Source organism: Cornus florida, unplaced genomic scaffold (genome assembly GCF_030987335.1).
Source record: "Cornus florida cultivar Cherokee Brave unplaced genomic scaffold, ASM3098733v1 CherokeeBrave_3.0.0_Hap2_Chr02, whole genome shotgun sequence".
Classification (NCBI taxonomy): Eukaryota; Viridiplantae; Streptophyta; class Magnoliopsida; order Cornales; family Cornaceae; genus Cornus; species Cornus florida.
The window spans coordinates 59,542,597-59,565,244 of record NW_026775572.1 but is presented as its reverse complement, the minus strand read 5'-3'; the positions used below and the strand labels follow the sequence as shown (position 1 = coordinate 59,565,244).

Sequence of the window (22,648 nt, the reverse complement as noted above, 5' to 3'; positions counted from 1 at the left end):
TGCTTGAAAGGTTGAAAAATTGCATACTTGAGGTAGTTTTCTCCCAATACTTGTTTGCAATATTGGTACCTCTTTTGAAAAAATGAGCTTAATGTTTGTGGGTACCATTTCTGGAAACCCTCACGAGACTTCACTCGTCCACGAGGGGTAACCTAGGGGTTTAAAAGGCTTGTTGCATATGCTAAATGCAATCGTGCTCCCTACGAAAGTGGCGTTATCCATTTATTATTTTCTAGTTTATAGTTATATAGTTATTCATTTCATTCCTTTACTTTCTAGTTCATTGCTAGGGACTAGCAATATTTAAGTTTGGGGGTGTGATGAGCACTGAAAAATGCGTATTTAAACCCCTTAAGCTTAGGCATTCTAGTACCTTTATCTATCTTACTTTACCGTTTTAGATTGATTTCGTATTATTTCCATTTTCAGGCACTTATCCCGAAAATAAGCTAACTTAGCCAAATAAGAGCTTAATTGAAGCAATTCTTAGATTAAACAAAGAAAGAAGTAAAGTGGAGAAAAAAAGAAATAAAATGAAGCAAAGTAGCAAGTTCGATCGATCCAAGTCCAAGGTTCGATCGATCGAACAATGATCGATCTCAGCACTTCAAGACAGATCCAAGCCTTGACCCAAAGCACTTAAGTCCAAAAGTTCGATCGATCCAACATCATTCTTCGATCGATCGAACACCTTTGTCCTTATCCAAATGATTGATCCTATCCACAGCTGTATCACCCACTAACCACTTTTGTCCTTTTCCCATAAATATTTCCCATAAATATCCCGGATTTGTCTTTTTCCAAAAAGCTCAGCCAGTGGGATCGATCCCGCCTAAGTTCAATCGATCTCACTTACTTTCGATCGATCTTACTTCCTCTAGTGCGAAAAAGTTAAAATTCCATCTCATTGAAAGTTGTCCTTTATCCAATCATTAGGGAATATTGTGTGCACGACCCCAGCTCACTTTGGGTGTCATTTTGACTTACCTATATAAGGATAAGGATTGCTTTTTCAAGGGGAGGAGGCCAATATTATCATTTTCATATCATCTCTTGGAGAGGAAGTTTAGAGGAGGAAGAGGCTAGAGACACCATTGGAGATCTTCATCAACAAGGAGTAAACCTCTTCCATGGAGTTAGCCCTTGAGGGTTGGAGCATCATCACCATGAGTGACTAGACATCCTCTTGGGGCTAGAGTTAGCCCCAAACATGCTTTCTATATCTTAATCTTGTGTATTATTGAGGGATTAATGTTGTAATTAATGTTTTGACACTTTGATATATATAGATCTTGTTTAATCAATTATTTATTTAGTTTAATGCTTCCAATTGATCATTTCATTCTATCCATATGTCTATGTATGTTAGAATAGATTATTTATGTATGTGCTTATTTCTAGATTTTGTGTTGTTGATGCATGTCTATGTGTATTAATGCCATAAATTTAGAGGTTGTCAAAACATAGTGCTTAAAGGAATGTTCTTGTGATTCTCTAGATGGTTCATGCTCATATCTTGATGGATTGTGTCTCCTTCTTAGCTAAATTAGTTTAATTTCAATGGCTTAATTATAGTTTAGTGATAGTATAATATTAGATGGGAAGATAATCCATGCTAGTTGTTTGATGCTCCATACTTTTGAATGCAAATAGCATATGTCTCTAATTTTGTGTTATGCATGGTTTTGAGTTAAATGAAAAGGATCAATGATTTGCTAGATATATTGTGCTTTTCGCATGCTATTTAGACATTATATACTTAATTGCTAGATATATTGTGCTTTTCACATGTTGGTTAGACAATGTATGCTTAATTAGTCATCCTTGCTTGTTGAATCAACCAAATACACACACACCAATATTGCAACACCCTAATTGCCCTCATTAATCGCTTGTCAATAATATAGAAATGCATTTCTTGGTGGTGATCTATAAACTCCAAGACTTTTCTCGCTCTCTTACTTACTCTCCATTGCATTCAATTACTTAGTCTAATTTAGTTGCTCTCTAATCTAATCAACTAACCAATCAATTGTTTGATCACTCGACCTGCTAACCCTAATAGCGATTCCACAATCAACTCCAACTCCAATCCCTTTGGACGATCCCTACTCGCCCTAACTATATTTATAGTGAAAGGTAGTAGTGACTTTTACAAATGTAAAACTTGGCCCTGGGCTAAATTACACGCTTCTCCAAGCTTGTGGTCACCGCGACCTACACTATTGGAATGACCAATAGTATTGAAAATGCAATACCCCTTTCTTAGCATGAGGATATCTAACGAAAATACCAATTTGCCTCTTTGATCGAATTTACTTTTGATGTTAACATTATGGCTAAAACATAAACAACCGAAAACTCGAAGGTTTTTATAATTTGGCGGTGTGTGAAAGAGGATTTCATGTAGTGAGATGACTTGCCACCTAACAAAGGGGTGCGAAGTTTGTTAATTATATTGGCTAAAGTTAAAACACATTCACCCTAAAAGGATAATGGGGGATAAGCTTGAAAACGTATGGCATGTGCAACATTGAGTAGGTGATGGTGTTTTCTCTCTACTACATCATTTTGTTGTGGTGTAGCAACGCAATTGTGCTGATGGATGACTCCATGGGTAGTGAAATTTTTTTGCATGGTGTAGGATAAGAAATCGGTTCCATTGTTGAAGCGAAGAATTTTAATATCATTGAAGTGTTCATCTATATCACCAATTCCAGAAAATGAGCAAATTAATTTTTGAACTAAAATGAGTGCAAAACATGACAAAAACGATTGTAAGATTTTCATAGTTTCAGATTTAATATTCACTAAATATATCCATGTAGCATGCACGACTATAGTCATCAACTATATTTAAAAACAATCCAGCATTAGAATGAGATGGTAAAGAAAATGGGCCCCAAATATTGTAGTGAATCATTTGAAATGGTCTACTAGTTTTGATTAAGCTATTTGGAAAACATAAACATGTTTGCTTAGCTTGTGGAGATATAATGCAAGTGGTATTATTTGGGCAACTAATAAGATGGAATTGCTTAGTTAACATTTGCAAATAATTGATATATGCATGTCCTAATTGACAATGCCATAAATTATTGGTGGTGAAAATTTGAAATGAGAAAATGGAGGCTAATTGAAGGTAATATAGTCCGTCATGTAGGTTTCCCAATCCAATCTTCCTCTTTAATAACCGGTCCTAAAAAATACAAGAATCGTTACTGAATGTGTTAGAGACGGTTTGGGACTTGACTAATTCACTATCAGAATTCAAATTAAATTGAAAGGTGGTGACAAAATAGACAATATCAAGACACATCAATGGTAATAGAATGTCACTACCAACGTGGATATCAAATAATATGTTCCATCCAGAAGCTTAAAAGTGGAATGCTTGGAACAAATAGTATAAGTTGAAAAAAAATGTAACGATGAACTGACATAATTTGTAGCATTAAAAGATCCACAAAGAATTAGATGAGCATGAAAGAGATATGCCTGTCAAATTTTCTTGTGGTGTAGGGCTACCTAACTCAAGCATGCTCAAGATCTTGTTATATTGTTCGATAGAGAAAACAAGAAGGGTGGCCAAATAGTGAGATGTGTTAGCTCAAACAACATTAGCTTGGATTTTTTATTAGAGTGTCCATAAAGCTTGTAACATGTACCCCTATAATGTCCTACACGATTTCAATTATCGCAAAATGGGCGCAGTCTCCCACCACGCTAAATCTACTCTTGTTGTGAATTGTCGTTGTGGTTTCTAAAGAATTTGCCATTGTTTTGTGGCTCAAAATTGTGTTGAGTTGCCTTTGCACCGAAGCCTAGTTGTTAGTTCTATTATCAATGAATCGAGCACTCAAGATTGTAGCTTTAAGAACGAGATTTGAAAATGCATATATTTCATGCTGCTCCTCTTTCTGTCTAACAAGAGAGTAAATTTTGGTAACGATAGGAAAAGAGTTCATTAGTAAAATTTGACTTCGAAAAGCTAAAAAACGATAATGACCTTGCAAAAAATCCATTGCACGGTCTTCTTAAAGCAAGTTGCATTGGTGATGGATTTGTTACAAGTAAAAACAGGAACGGTAGATGAAGAGTTTAATTCATTCCATAGGGATTTAAGTAAAGTAAAATAGATAGATACCGTAGTGTTGTCTTGCTTGATCTAGGAGATTGATTGCTTGAGTTGGTAGATCTTGGTTGCATTAGTCTGAGAGAATTGATCTTAGAAGTCCTTCCAAATGTCATGAGCAGAATCCGCATAGAGAATACCATCGCATAACTCCAACATAATTGAATTGAGAATCCACGAGGCAACAAAATCGTCACATCTAGACTACATGGATTTTTCATTGGGATTAATAGGGATTTTGATTGAGCCATCTATAAAAATTATTTTATTTTTGGCTCGAAGTGCCCTTGAAATATATCGTAACCACGTATTGTAGTTGTCATCGGACAACATTGGAGAAACAAGGATGGTCTTGGGACTATCCGAGTGATAAACGAAGAAAGGATCCTCTTGCCCTGAAGTTCAGAATTATGAATATCTATTGAATCAACCATTGTAAATGGATTGAGGAATTAAGAATAGACAGATTGATAGAGAATACTAATTCAGAGTTGTGAGTAGAGGCATTTTTATCCCATGATAAACAACAGTAAGAGAGAAGAGTTGGGAAATATTTGATGTATATTTAACTTGTTACAAGAAAGAATATATAGACTTTATAAGAGAGTATCTCTCAATTACTTCCTCTATCTAAGGAAACAAATAACCACTTGAGATAGTCATGGTCAACTAATTGATTTGAGGAAACAAGTAACAACAACTTTGAATGGAAAAATCCTATGTATTGTTGGCATGTGATTTGGTGGAGTTAATATAGTGACACACAAAAATGGAACACTATCCTTTGAAAAAAATTATTCCTAATGCTTTATTGTTTCATAGTGAGGACTTAGATAGGCACCATCCATTTTACATTCAATGTTTTCTTTAAACTTATATACGCGTGCTACTTAAATATTTTAGGTTCTTAAACTATATTTGATCTAATTTTCTAATATTATGTGTTTATATGGTAGTGTATATTGGAGACTAGTGTATATGAATGAGAGCCAAAGCTTTTCAAGGAGCTGAAGAATGCTACTACATAACACCCATTATAATTGTTCTCTTTCTAACTCCAATATGCAATTGACTATTATTAATTATTCTTGTCCTTCATGTTGATGATCCCTAGTTCATATTTCATAATATTGAGTTCTGGGAAAGAGAGAAATCAAATCTTGATATGATAGTTTTATCAATTAACTTAGGAGCGAGATTAACTAAAAAGGTCTTGACTAAGATAGTACATTAAAAATCAAGAACATTGTGTGTAAGATCAAATGATCACGATTAGCCTACGACAGACATAGAGGGAGGTGCATAGGTCTACAGCAGAAACTTACGTAATTTTAATATTCAAGCAATATTTTAAACAATTTAACATTTTTAATATCACTTGTTAAGATGACATTCACTCCTATACCAATTCATAGATTTATTTGGTTCTATATATCGCCAATTTTAAATATGATATAATTCTATATCAACTTGTAAAACAATAAACAAATAAACAAATAAACTTAACAACTGAAGTTTGACTAATCTGGTAAATTATGTAAACAAACAAAAACTTATGCAGATTGATATCGATATGATAATCACATTTGAAGCATTATATCATCCATGCATAAATATAAAGTAATTTGAAGTGCAATAAAAGTAAATAGAGTTTGAGACATGCACATCAAAATATATTGTTGTGGCTAACGTTAGATGTTTGGCCTAAATTGGTCATATGATGCATGTGCACCCTAATTTTTCTCGCAACATCCTCGCATGGAGAATAGTTATGTAAATAATATGAATGAGGGTGCTATTGAGAAAATAAGACTTTAAATGCGATAAAATATAAATAAGGCCTAAAGAATGGATTAGCCACCAAACTTTGAGTTTTACTATGGTAAGTCACCTAAAGTATGCGAATGTGAGTTAAATGAGATAGCCATATCGATGACATTCATATGTTCACCTAAAGTATGTGAATATAAGTTAAATGAGATAGCCCTATGTGATGACATCCATATGGTCTAACGAACTAGATTAGTGGTTTCAAAAGTCTTATTATATACGGGGAAGGTATTAGTCACCCCATATATTCATACATATGTATGGTTGCCAATATTTTATGTGATTCTCTAAGTTTTTTTTTTTGTTGTGTAAGTGCATGTAGAACCCTGTGAGGTTCTTTATTATCTTAGCCTTATTTGATATGAGATTAGACCTATTATGAAGACCGAATCCAATTGCACTATGACATAATGAATGTGACTTGTTAGCCTAAACCTCAACTTAGACAGTTTGACAATATGAACTAACCAATTCAAAATGACCTATGTTACACACGTTACGATGAAACTAATACTAAATCAAATTGAAACAAACCTAAGTTGTTTCCTTGATGGATTCAAACCAAGTGTGGCCTTAGGTTACCTACATATCATTCCTCTGAAAATGAATGATTCAGATCCAACGTAATTCGAAAAAGACATGTTTTGACATAATGGTACTTATCTCAATTTCGACAAAGTTTTGTTTTAAAAAATGAGTATTTGAACACCTTGAAAAGAATTATTTTGAATGTATAAATGAGTTAAGAATATCAATGAACTTTTAAAAGAATTTATGAAAATTCTAAAAGTTTTGAAAATGATGCATTACTATGCATTGAGAAGCATTTGACGAAATTTCGACAGAATACCAACATAGGTTAATGTCTTAAGGACCTAAGAATAAAATTTTAATGATATCATCAAAACCTAAATAATCTATAGATGCTTAAGAATATGTCCTAAACATACACCTAAAGATTGGTTGCAATTATGCAATAATATGCCCATTATGTTAAACAATATCACTTCCAAAATTCTCATTTTTGAAAAAAAAATTTGTAAATTTGAAAAGGGCTATAAAAATAATTTTTTCATAATCAAAATAAATTTTAAAATGTTGGAAAATTGTGAAAAAAATTATTTGATTTCGAAAAGATTTCAAAAATAAAACTTTATTGGTAAAAAAAGGAGCCTTTTCGGGATTTCGACAGCATTTTCACTTAACATATGTACATATGAATGTGATGAAACTATTTTTTTTTATATAATATAAATGAACCCTAAATGATTAGTTATGATGCTAAAATATGAATAAACTTGAAGGATGAAAAATGATTATTAAAAAAAAAAATAGTGTAAAACATTGACATTGCCACAATTCCACAAAAAACTCGAATTGAACCTATGATTAAAAGACTTTTTTGAAGTGATAAAACATCATTTTCAGAATGTTCTTAAGTTGAACAAGTGATGGAAATTTTACTAAAATAATATGTTATTTGGAAATTTCAAAAAACAAAATTTGACAATTTTTTTTGGCAGTTATAACTTTTTTTTGGCAAAAATGATTTAAAATAATGTTATGGGGCTTTCATTTGAACTAAAACTAAAATAAAAAATTGATATTTTACTTACAAGGTTCATTAAAACCCTTAATTTGAAAAACATGTTTTTAAATAGTTATACAAAACTGTCAAGTTTTAGGTTCCATCAAAAGTTCGGCAGAATAACGGCATCTACCCTTGGGCTAATCCTAATGAATGGGACTTAAAAGTGAATGATACCAATGATTATATTAACTTTACATTCTATCAAATTCGTGAAAATCATGGTTTTGACCAATGCTTAACTATAAACTATTTTAAAACAAAATTGGCTAAGAGTTTTTTCCTTATTTTATGAATTATTATTTTTTAACATGCTAAATGGACTAATTATGATTTTTAACAACAGAATTAGACTATTCATGAATGAATGCACAAGTACAATTATTTATTTATTTATTTATTATTATTATTATTATTTTGATGAAAAAGCCTAAAAGGTTTTACGATTGAAAAGTTAGTTGGTTAAGGGAGGTGCTTACTAGTTACCACTCTTTTCGTTTTGACACGTGTTGTAATCCTTTAGTGTTCCCATCAGTGAGATTACAGCACTCCAGTCAAACTCAGAGAGATTGGCAAGCAAGATATTTGGACATAAATATGGGCTCAAAAGATGTAAAGAGAGAGAGAGAAAAAAATCAAAAAGACAATCATATTAATGCATCTACAGAAGGGGGAGTGCATACAAGAAGAAGGTTTGGAAACCCTACCTTGGGTCTTCTAAAAATAAAAATAAGAGTAAGAGACTGCCTTTGATCAGATTTGCTCGTTTGCTCGTTTTAACTCAAATCTTCAAGTGTTGGAAACTCCCTCTTAAAAAAAAAAAAAAAAAAAGAAGAAGAAGATTTTTATGTCTTCAATAGAGGATTATCCCAAGCTGATTTAATAAAAGAGAAGATTGGTTTTAAGCTTTGGTGGGATTAGAAAGGAGTTGGAGAGGTTTAGAGGATGTTTGGAGGCATATAACACTTTTAGGATGCTAAAAAGAACTAAAAAATGTCCTTTTCAAAATTAGGTGGACCAAAAATCAGTAATTATCTGAAAAAAATAAATTAAATAAGAATTTTATAATTTTTTATTTATCATGATCTAAGTCACGTAAAGCGGGAACGAGAACAAGAGCGAGAGCGAATTCGAAAGCGAGAGCGTAAAAGCGGTAAAATTATGTCATAAATAATGAAAATTTGAGCGAGAGCGTGCGCGAAGTATAAGAGCGGAATCGCGCTCGGAGCGTGAGAGCGACACCTGTTGAGGAAGATTGTGTGACTTAGATCGTGATCGGACAGTCCGGAGGCCTGAGTGAAATTTTGAGTGCTGAAATTATCAATTTGGTGATTTGATAATGGCAACATGAAGATCGAAGAATTTGGGAATTGTAGTCACGATTAGACGACTCAGATGGTTTGAATTCGATTCAAAAGTAAAAGTAACTCGAACGAGAGGAGAACTTGAGGGTTTTTGGATAAAATGAGATAAATTGCATCATGGAATTATCAATTTGAGTGTTTGATGATAGGAAAATAGATATTTGAAAAATAAAAAATGGGTAATGCGGGTCCAAAAGCCCTACTTTTCTGATTTCACAAAATTGGCTTAATTGAGTAGGCTAATTTGAATGGATTATGATTCAAATTAACATTTTGAACCAATTAATTGACTTTGATAAGGGATTACCACCCTCCAATGTCGGCTGAATCGAAATTAAGGTACTAAAACCCTAATTTAGGCCCAGTTTGCACTCAATTCCACGATCCAACAATGGGAATAATTCAAAATGTAGGAAAATGGTAAAATTCACCCTTGGGGCAGATGTTGAGTCTTTGGACTCCATAATTTAACGGATTGATGGACCATTTGAAGTTCGATTAACAACAAATAAGCGTAATATGGGAGGGGACCAAAATATGGTGTTTACAATATATGCTCTACCACACACAAATTAATACGGTAAAATGGTATAAAATTACTTTCATTTCCAATTCTTTTTTACATCCAAATATAAGAAAGTAATTCATTTTTATTTAAATTTCACATCCAAACGTGTAAATGAAATTCTATTTACCTCCATCCCAATTCCTTTTTCAATTTCAAATCCAAATTCCAAAAGGATGATCATGTCATTATTATCTCATTTCATAATTTTCAAATATGAAAGGGACCATTTCATTTTTACACAATTCTTGTGCAATCTCACTTTATTTCATTCATGTGTGCCAAACTGTTCATTCAAATCATCTTTAATAATTTTTCTTGATGTTACCTTAGGTGCAATTTCATCATTTTTATTTTAAAAATTCAGCACTTTTAACGGTAAATTTCTCATAAACTCCACCATTTTGAATTTGAATAATTTAAATATTTAAATATATCATTTTTATGGATTTTAATTAACATAAAGAATTTTACCATTTAAAATTTAAATGATAAAATTTATTATTTTTATGGCCATGAAAATAAATAAATAATTTATTAGAGACGATTTTGATTCCCAACCCAGCCTATAATTTGAAAATATTTTGTAACAACGGGGCCTTTATATATACACAAAAGTTTAATATTTATGGGATTGAAGCACCAGCCTTAGGCCCACCGAAACAATGGCGACACTAATCATCTCAAACCCTTCCTCTTCCACTCTCGCGCTAACTCACCACCACAAACTAGCACCACGAACTCTATTCAACACCCCCTATGTATCCAACTCGCGGTCGCTTCGCTTCACCGTCGATTTGGGTCGCCGAAGAAGACACTTGTCGCTTGTGACACGCGCAGGCCCCACCACCAGCAACTACATCTTTGCTTTCGTCTTGCCACTCTCTCTTCTCGCTATCACAATCTTTACTTCTATCAGAATCGCCGATAGGCTCGACAAAAAATTTCTCGAGGAGGTATTTGGTTTGTGCTATTAACTAGTTTTTGCAATTATTTATGTTTAGTTTTTATATACCCAGTTCAATTTTTTAATTGAATTGCTATAATAGAATGATTATGGTTGTTTTTGGTTTGGTTGAAATGAGGTCACTTTGAATATCTTGGTTGATTTGATGGTTGTAATGTGGAAACTATTTGGGTTTTAGTACAAGGCTACTAGATGTTTGATGAAATGCACAAATGATAATATACCAACATGTTTGCCTAATCGAATTTTTTTTTTTAAGAAATAGTTGAGCTATCTATCTTATTTTTGTGTTACATAAGATTTTATCAGAGGGATTAGATTAGAAATGTTGACTCAAACATCTAATACTAGCAATTTGCTGTTGGAGTGCAGATAACACATTTGTCTGTCTGTAATTTGAAGATACAAGTTTACTATATATAATGTGGTGGGCCTGGTGGCATTGATAGGTATTACAGAGAGTGTTGATGTGTTGACTTAGCATTATATCCATACACCATAGTCCTTGCTTAAAGGTTTTTCTATTTGTCAAATATGAATAATTTGATGCTAAATGAACCTTTCCCTATTTTTTTCTTAAGCATGTGTTTTTTTGCTTGGATACTGTTTAAGCATGTTTATGTCAAACATGAATAATTTGATACCTCACGTAATTGAACCTTTCCCTAATTTTTTTTTATTACAGATGCTAATTCTATGAAACTGTGGTCTCCATGGTCTAAAAATAAAATTTATTGCATTGGACACTTGGTAGAAGCATCCCAGATATATAGTCGACACATCCCAGACCCTTGCCCCAAATAAGTCTTATGTAGCACAAGCACATCTAAGAGTAGCTACATAGCCTACATTAAACATTCATGACCTATACTTGATTGCTACCCATTTTTGTGTGCTCTATGTCAGTTTTACTTATAAAAGAAAAAAAACAAATTTAAGAAACCTAATGACGTGGGGGTAATGGAGACAAAGCCAAAGAAAAAAAAACTATTTGATCTCTAGTCACAAACTATTTAGGCAAATTATCTACAACCTGGTTAGCTTTGTGATAGTGGTGAATAACAGTCCGTTTGTGACTGGAAGCTTAAATTACAGTAATTTATTAGCAATTTCCCATGGATCCGCAACATCTACTATAATAAACAGGGGACTGAGAATTGATGCAATGATGGCTGGATGGTCCAAGTAGAAGACTGGACCATCATGGAGAACTTTTCATTTTGCTACCATTTTGGTACTATGAAAAGAACGCATAGGGTCATGATTCATGCCTCCAGCTGCAAGGTTTAAATGTCCACAAGCACAACTAGATTTCAGAGAAAAAAAAAGAAAAGAAAAGTAAGATTAAATGTAGACGGCAAAAGATCCAATAGTACTTGAGAATTTTAGTTTGTGCAAACTGGCTATAGAATCACTTGTGATATAAGGACTCTTCTAAATGGGTGAAGTACCCATGTCTAACACAAATACTTATGGGATGTGTTTAAAATGTATAATTGGACATGGATCTACTAAGTATATCCGTAATTCAAATTCATTACACATTGTATGTAAAACTCTCTTATAAATTTTCCATTTGCTGTATTATTGTCGAAAACTGTTCTCTTTAATAATTTGGAGTTGCTGTGCCTTGAACAATTATTTGAAATGGAAAATAAAAAAAAAATTAACCAGACACGTCTTCATTTTTCAACCAAAAATGAAAATAAAAATTAAAAATCGTTTCAAAAACGGAAACCTTGTAGGCCTTAAATATTTTATTGAAATCAAATTTATCTTTTGAAATTTGTTTGAAGCTTAAACATATCCATACTAGAAGAAATTATAATCATCCTTGCCTTAAACCCATATGAATGGATTCCGCAACATGAACTCTATTTAACTTTTCTATCACAATCCATTTCTCATATTATAGTTAACTTTTTAAAAATCGTTTCTAATAACTACATCCCATGTTAGTTTTGGTCAGCCTCTGTCTCTTGCCTTTATGCCAACTGATTTTTCTCTTCATATAATATAGGTCTTTGTTATATATGTTCATATTAAATGAGTCTAGTTTCTCTTATTTTATCACTAATAGGTGTCACTCCTAATTTCACCCTCATATTTTGATTAGTAATTTTATCTTTTCTAGTCACTCCTACCAGCTATCTTAACATTCTCATTTGAGTTACATAACTGTGTTCATGTGTTATTTCTTTTTTAAAGTCCAACACTCTGCTTTGTATTAGATAGTTGACCTAATAGCAGTCTTAGAATTTTCCTTTTAGCTTATTTGATTTTTTTTTTTTTAATACCACAAAATACCATTAGTTTTTCTCAATTTTGTCCAATATGACCAATTCTAGTATTTATGTCATCCTTTATCTCTCCATCCTTTTGTACTATTGATCCCAAATATTGATTTTTATTTTTATATTTTATTTTTATTTTTATTTTTTTTCTATAATCCAGTGGTTTTGAAATGTTATCATTATAATAGCATTTCTGACACTTTATTAAATTTGCATTCCATATATTATGTTTTAGTTATATTAATTTTCTAGCCTTCTAACTCTAATGCCTTTCTTTATATTCATAACTTTATTGCTAAGTTTTTCTTAGAAGTATCCAGTGATACACCATCATCATCAAACAAAATGCATCATGAAATATTGTTTTGTAAGCCTTTCGTTATTTCATCTAAAATCATTGTAAATAGATATGGGCTTAGAACTGATCCTTGGTGCAATCCTACATACATAGAAAAGTCTACAGTCTCGCCGCATGTAGAACGAACTTCAGTCTCTCTCTTTCTATAACTATCCAGAATAATCTTTCTAAGTTCTATAAAGAATTGTTTTCTTTGTAAAGTCCACTAAATTATATCTCTCAGTACCCCATCATATGTGTTTCATATGTAAATATTTTTGTTTATTCCGACAATCTTCAACAAATTGTCTTATTAAGTAAATGGCGTCGTCCATTGCAGATCTTCTTGGCATAAACCCAAATTAGTTATGAGACACTGCCTCCTTTCTTATTCTTAATATTTATTCCATCACCTTTTTTAATAGTTTCATTGTATACCTCATTAATTTAATTCCTTGATAATTGCTGTGTACATTCCCCTATTTTTATAAATTAGTACTAAAGTATTTCTCCTTCATTCATTTGGCATTCCTGGAAAAAAATATTGGATGAATTATTGTTATTTTCATGCTTATCATTGTAGTCGTCGTCTCGTCGAAGAACTATTGAAATGACAGTTCTTCGCACAATGAGAATCATTAAGATAATGAGTGATACGGTACGGTTATCTCAAGGTAGTTTTTTCATTAGTGGAAATAATCAAGCTAATAGCCTAATATAGCAAGCTAAATCATAAATTATTATAAGTTGTGCTGTTTTATGAAGCCAGAGAGGTGTTGAACTCCTGATGAAGCATTTAACTTGATGAATGTCAAAGCACTATAAAGATATATGAAATAGTGTGGTTTCTAGACAACAGGGTTAGGTTTTTTTTTTTTTTTTGGTGATAAATTTTTTGTTTTAAATTATTTTTTATTCATGTTTTGTGTGACAACATAACAAGGGTGCTAAATGGGATGACTGGCAAGGTCAGCCAAGAAATGCTATTAAACAAGGAGGTTTAAATGAGATATTTTGTCCATTTGCAACTAAGAACGGTATTATAAGTGTATTGGCAATAATGAGTGTATAGGTCTAATTTGCATAGTGTATTAGCAAGTGTAAGTGAAGAGGTGTACTTCTATTGTCAGTTGGCAGCTGCTTTTCCAATGCATTGGTATGCTTTGATTTTGATTTTGTACTTCTAGGGCAAAAAGTGTGATTATAGATTATAGGATTAATCAACTGATCGAAGAAGAAAATGGTTAACCTGGAAAATAGAATCCTATGGACACTGTGTATTTTATTGAAATCAGTTTGTCTTTTTAGATGTATGTGGGGGATTTAACATACCACACTAAAAAGAATTGCATCATTCATATAGTGGTATTGACATACAGCTTAGTGGTTGTAATTGTAGGTATTCATAGAAGGGAAGTACATTTAAGGATATTTGAAGATATGTATTATGAAGGAGATTCAGAAAAAGAAATAAATAAATGAAAAGGAAATATTTGATATTAGTTTGCAAGACTCATATTTTCTTTATGAATTCTCTTACACTCGTATACTTCAGGCCATCAGTCCTGGCCGTTATGGTGAGATTGAGCTTCTACCTCTTACTTAGTATTTAAATCCTTCATTTGACAAATTTATTTAGAGTTTTGGGAATATTTGGAACATTTGCAATACTAGTGATAGCCTGAATGTTATTTGAACTATCGAATACTACAACTAATCAACTCAGCAGATCTTAGCTCCTCAGTGTCATTTATTAAATACCTTATAGCCCTTAGCAAATATATATATTAAATACTTTATAGCCATTTGTTCTGCATGAATTTGAGCTGAGTACTGTTTAAATCGCAGAAGATCTTTTCTTTTATCATAGTCATGACTGGTTCTTTTGTGTGGGGTTGTATTCTTTGTCGTCTCAGTCCGGTGCAATTTGGAATACTCTTGAGCTTTGGAGAGTGTCACGATGCATCTGAGAAAGAACTTTTTATTTTTGTTAAATGATTCTTCCACTCAACGGCTGTTCTTGACTTTAGTTTTGGACGTAACAGATTGCAATTAATCAAGAATTATTGGAAGCAGATGATGAGGAGGATGGTGATGTTGGCCTTTCTTTAGACAAAGAACCTGCACTTCCACGCACTCGTAATCGGCCCAAACGGGAAGCTTAGACTTGATCAATGTAACTTCATTATTTTAGTTGATTCAATATAAGGGAAGCAACTAGAGTTCAGTTGTGGTAATATATTGTTTATATAACTTGGATTTTGAATCGAAATGTTTGTGTATTTTATAAGGAATTAAATTTTTTAATTGTTGTAAGCGCTCGTTACTATTAGAATGATTAATGTAACCATTTGATTCTTTCTAAGGGAGTTCATGGCAGATCAGTTCTTGGAATCCTACTTTATTGGAAGTATAAAGCTGACAATTCTGTGTCAGTTTTTCTGAAGATTTTTATATGCTTGATTGCAATCCTGTTAAATTGAAGTTTTTCTTCATAAAAAAAAAACACAACTCAGGCTTAGAGATGTTTCTTCCCAAAGCCCAATTTTTTTTTATTTTTTTTTTCCTTCTCTCTCGTAAGTAAGATTAGGTTGAAAATTAACAAGGGTATGTGAACCACTATACAAATTGCAAGGGTATTACCTCCGTGCTCAGGCTATACATTTTGTTCGAAAAACCCTAATACCACCGGACCTTGTGAATAAACCAAAAATCTGCACGGAGATTTGAGGACAAGAAAACAAACAAAAAACTGAAATTTATTTGAAGAGTATAAAAATGAATAGAGTAATCTTCCATAGATTCTTTAGCTATCAGTGCTCGAGCAACTAAATCCAAGCTCTTTGGTCAGTAGGCAACCTCCAAAACATGTCTTAGTTCAGGGATGCACTGTTAAAATTTTCGAACTCTCTTCAGATGCTGCAGTGTCCTGATTTTTTCGAACTCTCTTTCTCAATATTACGGGCAACTGAACAAGTGGCGGTGTTGCCTGAGGACCAGACCTAAAGTGCTCCCACCCTATTAATTCTAGGTCATGTCTCGTATTTAAGTATTTGTTTTCAAAGACACCCAAATGAGAATGTTATCCAGAAGATTAATTAGAAGATGCTTCAATCTCCACATAATTTCTTGTAAAATTGATTCTCCTCATGGCTGAAGTTAGGGTTCAGGCAACTCAAGCTGTTAATGACGGTGGAATGAATTTTGATTTCATCGTGGGCTGTTGGTTTCCAATATCACTTGCAATGTGGACCCAATTCTCTTGGGACCATGTCCATCGGGGCCCACTTTTAAAACCTTTGGATCCATCAATTACACCCGTTGGGCTCCTCCTTATATACTTTTCATTGGTGAAAAGAGAAATTATCACCTTCCCAAAAAAAAAAAGGGAAATTATTATATGATGCCGACCATTCACTATTTAACATGAGTAAAAAGATGAATAAAGATTATTCGACACATTTGCTCAAGTGTCAAATTATGATTGTAGGACCATGCAATAATTTCTCCCGTAAAAGATCATAAGGCAGGTGTTGCACCACCATTGCCCCCCTTATCTACTTTGCACCGGTGAGAAAGCTAGCAGATGCTTAGAGAGAAAACTCCTAGAGAGGGCTTGAAACTTATATTTCTAGAAAGTATTTCGATTAGGAACTCATAACAAGTGAATGAGAATTAAAATGACTTGAAGCTTGGACATGTAATAAGAAAAAGAAAAACCCTATTAAACATCCAAACAGGAGTCTCTTCTTCTTCAAAGGATCTCATATTCCTCTCATGTCATAAAAACCCCCACAGAGGGGAAAAACCCTTCAAGCATCTCGAGCTTGCTTTCCCACCATACACCCTCTCCTAGCTCCAAGTATGCTCAACGGCATGCCCCATCACAAACCAAACGAGGATAAAAGCAAATGCCATCGAGAAATTTAAGGGTTACAGAATTTAACTGAAGATACTTCAAGAAACATAGTACGTAACAAGATATCCAACCGAACAGAGGTTTCTGAGACTCAGACATTTACACATACCTTATTCAATGTCTTACCTCAAAACTTCCAAATTATTCAACATTCGTAATGAACAAAAATTATGTGACTTAAGCTACTTTGAATTCAATAACCAACTTCCAAATGCTAATATTTCAAGAACTTCAAAGCTTTTCCCAAGAAGTGTGGTTCCTTACAACCAATGCTTTTCTCAAGTGGTATTCTCCTCCTCTCACAAGATTGAGGGCTCAAGTCTACCAGAAAGATGAAAATAAGTTATGAGTTTCATCGCCATCGGTAGGAATAAATGAGTAAAACTACATATTACCATGAAGCTTGAACGGATAGCAACCAAAAGTTCCGTTACTGGCTGGGCTTTGACTACAAAAATGTTAACAAGAGGACGAGGTTCCCCATGCTAGAAGAATAAGTTGATCCACTATCTACAACGTACACGATAGGTGCTTAGTATATATCTTCGGCAGAGCAGGCAGATTCATCAAGGCAGCAAATACGTTATGTACAAAATAAGGAAGCGTACAGCATATATATCTTTAGCGCGACGGGTGGGATCACCGAGGCAGCAAACGACAAATTCAGCTTCAAGCAAATTCTGCAACCCTCACACAGTTGAACTGCATTTCCCTGTCCAGCATCACACTACTTTAAAAGTCCCTCAAGTTTTTTGACCCTTATGGTTCTTTGCCACAGTTTATTTCACTTCAGAAGTACGTCTACATGAAGCAGGAGTTGTGACAAGAATGGGGATCTGAACTTTCACAATGAAAAATTATCCGTGAGAATTGTCCTGACCTGATGATGTCCAAAAGCCACTAAAGCCAACCACAACTCAAATAAATTCTCATTCCAGCCTGATAAGCATATAGGGGATCTATACAAATCCTCTGAAGCTGAATTTTGGTGTTTCCTCTCAAACTTGGTCATGAATCTAGAAACCATATAGCTTCTAGTGAGGCAGTGAACTGTAACAAATGAATCCCAGTTCTTCGCATATCTTGTGCAGTAAAAATGAAATCACGGATGGTTCCCATTTCTACATATTGCAATTAACAACCATGACATTACTTCTGACTATTGGTGTGTTGTGGTGGTCTCATTAATTATCTCATCCTCTTATGGTGCCAAAATGCTCTACAACATAGAGGAAGCAGAGTGAATGCATGATCGAGGCAAAAATCAGCCTATTTAGGGAGCGAAGCTGCAGTGGCAAACCAAAATACCCCATAAGTGTAATAAGTCCATCGGGCAAGAAGTGTCCATCTCGTGTATGGGGAACCTGTGGCTTGATTTCATCCTTTTCGGTAAGACCTCGTAGTAGTATGCAGATATAACAGCTGAAGTGACCACAGGAGCAGGAGAGATCAACCTACTCATTTAGAGAACCTAAAGCAATGGTGAAACAATCAACATTTCTGATTCTTTAAAAAACTGAATCAGCAGCTGGATCTTCCTTCAACCACAACAAGTGCGCCAGCTTTTTGAAGATGAACATAATAAACCTGCAAAGACCAATAGGCAAGTCTAAACTCATGAAATATAAATAAATTTAACATAAGAAACAATCTGTAAGACAGAACAAAATGCTTTACTCATTTTTTTTTTTTTTTTTTGGTGAGGAAAATGCATTCCTTTTATTTTTTAAGATTTTAAGATTCAATTCAACATTTTGATTTACTCACCCTGAATATTAAGAAAGGAGCAAGCAAAGACTAGTTTGGTTTAATTTACTGCAAGGAAACACAAGGCATTTGATGCTGTTGCTAAAGCACACTCAAGGGAGTTGCTTGATATAGACATATCGCAAGAAACGCATGGACCACTTCTTTCACTTCTATCTTTTGCCCGAGTTGAACTCACCCTTTCTCAGGTACACCCTTCATCCATTGTAATAAAGTTTTTATTTGCAATAAAAAACAACAAAAATAATAGTTGAAGAAAACATAGATAAAAATAAAGCATGCGAAACTGGCATATCATTTGCCTATACATGCAAGTTCCCAACAGAGATCTCAAAATCAACTTTCCTACATGACAAAAGAGCTCACAAATGAGTATTGTGTGACGGATATCCACCGTCCCTGATTCCCTGTGATTGGTCATACTAGTTCAGCATCCAAAGTTATAAATTTCAAGTTCATTGGATAGCCAAGCAAATACAATTTTCAGAACACCCTTAATCACGTTTAAAATACTTTACTCCAATAACAAAAATTTGGGCATTATAATAATAGAAGGATTTAGAGCAACGCAGCACCACGAATACAAGCATATACCCTACTAAAACTGCAAAAATATCCAAGCCCTATCAAATCTATTAAAATTGATTTTAATCCAACCACAACTACTGTCAGAATTTGGTCTCAAATGATAAGATCCAATTGGCCAGTGAAACTTCATGGATACTCTCAGACAATTGACCTGCACCTTGTGGATGTGTGTGTGTGTGTATATATATATATGGGGATAAGTATGGATGTATCTATAATTCAAAATAATTTTTATTATGTTTGCATATTTAGATGAAACATCTACGAATTCCCCAGCATATGACTTGAGTTTTTTTTTTTTTTTTTTGATAACTAGAATATGGCTTAAGAAATGAAAACACATCTTATTGGAATTACGCCTGACATTCCTAAAAATACACAAAGCAACAATAATTCAAGAAAGCAATACTTTTAAATAGAGTTTAAGAATATAATTGCAAAGATATAAATATATTAAGACAGTAGTGTATTGTAAAGATAAAATTATAAAGAGTAGAAGTATATTAATATACTATAATTTCTACAGATATTTACATTATAAATGTATATAATTAAAAAAAATTATAATTATATTTGTATGCTACCATGTCCTCACTGGGATTTGTTCGTGTCCATGTACTCAAATTGTTTTGCAAATATGTCTGTATCTATGCAAAATTATTTAAAATATGATATGATCCATCTGGTTCAGGCAAGACCCAAAATCAATTATATTACGCTCATATATAACGGAACACTTACTTTGTATATACATTAAAAGATCTTAGCAACAAACCAGTTTAATGATTTAGAACCTGGATTCGCATTTTCAACTAGAGAGCAATGTACACCCCTTCGATTTCAACTTGGATTCCAGACCAAAAAACTTCAATCCTGACAGCACCAAATCTGCTGTTTTTTTCTTCATGTGATCAATAAGTATCTCGTCATAAACAATCAAATTGGACTCCGTTAGAAGTTTGCACTCTCTCATATTTGAAAACACTTTTCTTGCCTCTTCCATTGTTCCATGTTTGCACATGCCAGAGATAATAGCAGAATATATAATTTCATCAGGAGGACAACCTTGCTGTATCATCTCATCTAAAACTTCAATTACCTTCGCAGCATCATTTGATTTACAAACATGTAGAATGGTGAGAGTATATTTAAACTCCATGGGCCCACTTGTAACATTTGCTAGACAGTCACGAATGAGTATCATAGCTGCATCAATTTCTCCGATTTTGCAGAGCCCTTTAACAAGAGAATAATAGGAAGCAACAGAGGGAACCGAAGACATCTCTTTTATTTTATTATAGCATGCACATGCATCTTGGATCTTTCCAATTTCAACAAAACATGTAATTGCATTACTGTAAGTCGAGGAATCAGGTTCGAAATTCGAGTCCTTTAATTCATGGAACAGTGATACTGCCTTGTTCACCTCCCCCATCTTTTGGAAAGCACCCATAAGGATATTGTAAATTGAAACACTGCAATAACCTTTCACCTTTAACGTTTCAAAAATCTCTAAAGCCATCATAGTTCGACCCTCCTTACCCACCATTAATGAGAAGAATCTGGAAAGATCATAAATGACACTAAACCCCAAATTCTGCATCTGCAAAAGCAAATTGCAGAAGTCGTCCATTCTTCTCAATTCTGCGTAACAAACCAACATTGGATTCACAGTCATAAAATCTGGCTCGAGATCCTCTTGAACTGTAATTTGGAAAAGCTTATAAGCCTTATCAACCCAGTTTGCATTACATAAACCTTCTATAAGAGAATTATATATGGACAAATCAGCCCTATACCCCGAATCCATCAAATCCTTCAGCAAATCACAAGCTGAACCAACCTTCCCATCCACCACAAAGGCATCAATCAGTGACCCATACACTGCCCTATCTATCAAATATCCTTTCTGTTTCATCTCCTTAAACAGCTCGTAACCCTTCTCAACCCGGTTCCCATTGCATAAACCGATAATCAAAGTAGTGAAAGCCATAGCATCAGGCTCAACCGCATCCCTCCGCATTTCCTCCCAAACCCTCAAACACCCATCCAAATCCCCCTCCGAAACCAACACTCGTACCATTGCCGTGTATGCAAATACATCTGGTTTACACAAGTTCCCCCTCATTCTACTCAAAAGATCCAACACTTCATCAATCCTTCCTGCCTTACACAAACCTTTAACTAAAATCATATAAGTAATACTCTCTTCAACCAATCCACCTTCTTTAAAATCACCATAAACGGACATTGCCAAATCCAAATGACCCGTTTTCACAAGTGCATCCATTATCCTATTGAACAAAAATACCCTTGGTTTCACTCCAAATTTCTTCATTTTCTCATACACATAGTACACCCTAAGACCCCTACTAGCATCTGAGTGCATTCTAATCAAAATTTCAAATTGTTTCTCACTAGGTGGCTTCCCCTGCATGTGCATTAACTCGAGCACCTGGTCGGCAGCTCTAAACTGATTTGTTCGATTCAAGCAATAAGCAAATGCATTGTAACAAGCGAAATCGTGTCTATAGCCTTTTTGCTTACCTGCCCAGTGGAAGAACTTGGAAGAGAATCTTGGGTCGGTCTGGACTTTGAGGACCTCGGCGACGAGCTTCGGCGTGACACGACGGAGCTTGTTGAGGTCGGCGACGACCAGGGGACCCCAATTCTTGTGCTTCCGGAAGGAATCGACAATGTATCGGGCGATCGGAGAGAGGTTTTGCGCCATGGAGAAGAATTTCTCCGATGGAGTCATGGTGGGTGGAGCTGATAGGGAGGTGGGTGAGTCTGGGTCCCATTTTCGGATATCAAAATCGGTGCATTGATCGAATTGGTGCTTATGGTTTTGGGTTTGGGGGTTGTTAGGATTAGGGTTTATGGTTTTACGGTTGGAGAAGAGACCGCCGTGAACGGTGGGGCGGTTCTGGGACGGTCGCCGGTGGCCGTAGTAGAAGTAGATTTTGTTGGGTTGGGACTGAGGTGGCATTTTGGGTTTTGTTGGACCTCTTTTTCTGAGATGGTATCAAGTCTTCTTCTCATAAGTTTCTACGTTAACTACTTGCATCTACCGTTAACTACTTATTCTATATAATATATATATATATAATATATTACCTGTATTTTGTTCATGTCAGTTTCAAATTTGAGTTTCTAAGATGATTATTATTTTTTTTTTTTCCTTTCCTTTTCTAATCTACCGTAGATTTATGCATCTAATATATTTATTTACTGTAACTGTTTTCTTTTGTGTTTTTTTTTTCCTAAAGGAACAAAGGCTACAACAAGGCAACA

At 34.0% G+C, this 22,648-nt stretch overlaps 2 protein-coding genes across 4 annotated transcripts; one reads left to right on the top strand and one right to left on the bottom strand.

The window, feature by feature from the left end:
* The first annotated feature begins 10,100 nt into the window (after positions 1 to 10,100).
* On the top strand, positions 10,101 to 15,464 carry LOC132295101 (uncharacterized). 2 transcript variants are annotated; one of them, XM_059793184.1, is made up of 2 exons: positions 10,101 to 10,438; positions 14,997 to 15,130. In XM_059793184.1, exons 1-2 carry the CDS (start codon positions 10,148 to 10,150, stop codon positions 15,048 to 15,050), a joined length of 345 nt encoding a protein of 114 aa, XP_059649167.1. In that variant the 5' UTR covers positions 10,101 to 10,147; the 3' UTR covers positions 15,051 to 15,130. The 2 variants fall into 2 exon arrangements, with proteins under 2 accessions (XP_059649167.1, XP_059649166.1); XM_059793183.1 differs by having other exon boundaries at positions 10,107 to 10,438; positions 15,126 to 15,464.
* A 1,750-nt stretch (positions 15,465 to 17,214) lies between these two features.
* LOC132295098 (pentatricopeptide repeat-containing protein At4g20740) lies at positions 17,215 to 22,439 on the bottom strand. Of its 2 annotated transcripts, XR_009478308.1 has the most exons (3): positions 20,149 to 22,439; positions 18,767 to 18,961; positions 17,215 to 18,586 (listed from the first exon to the last, which is right to left on the bottom strand). XR_009478308.1 is itself a non-coding variant. In XM_059793181.1 (2 exons), the coding sequence occupies exon 1, from the start codon at positions 22,341 to 22,343 to the stop codon at positions 20,163 to 20,165; it is 2,181 nt and encodes a 726-aa protein (XP_059649164.1). In that variant the 5' UTR covers positions 22,344 to 22,439; the 3' UTR covers positions 17,215 to 18,586; positions 20,149 to 20,162. The 2 variants fall into 2 exon arrangements, 1 of the variants encoding a protein (XP_059649164.1); XM_059793181.1 differs by lacking the exon at positions 18,767 to 18,961.
* Positions 22,440 to 22,648: the final 209 nt, after the last annotated feature.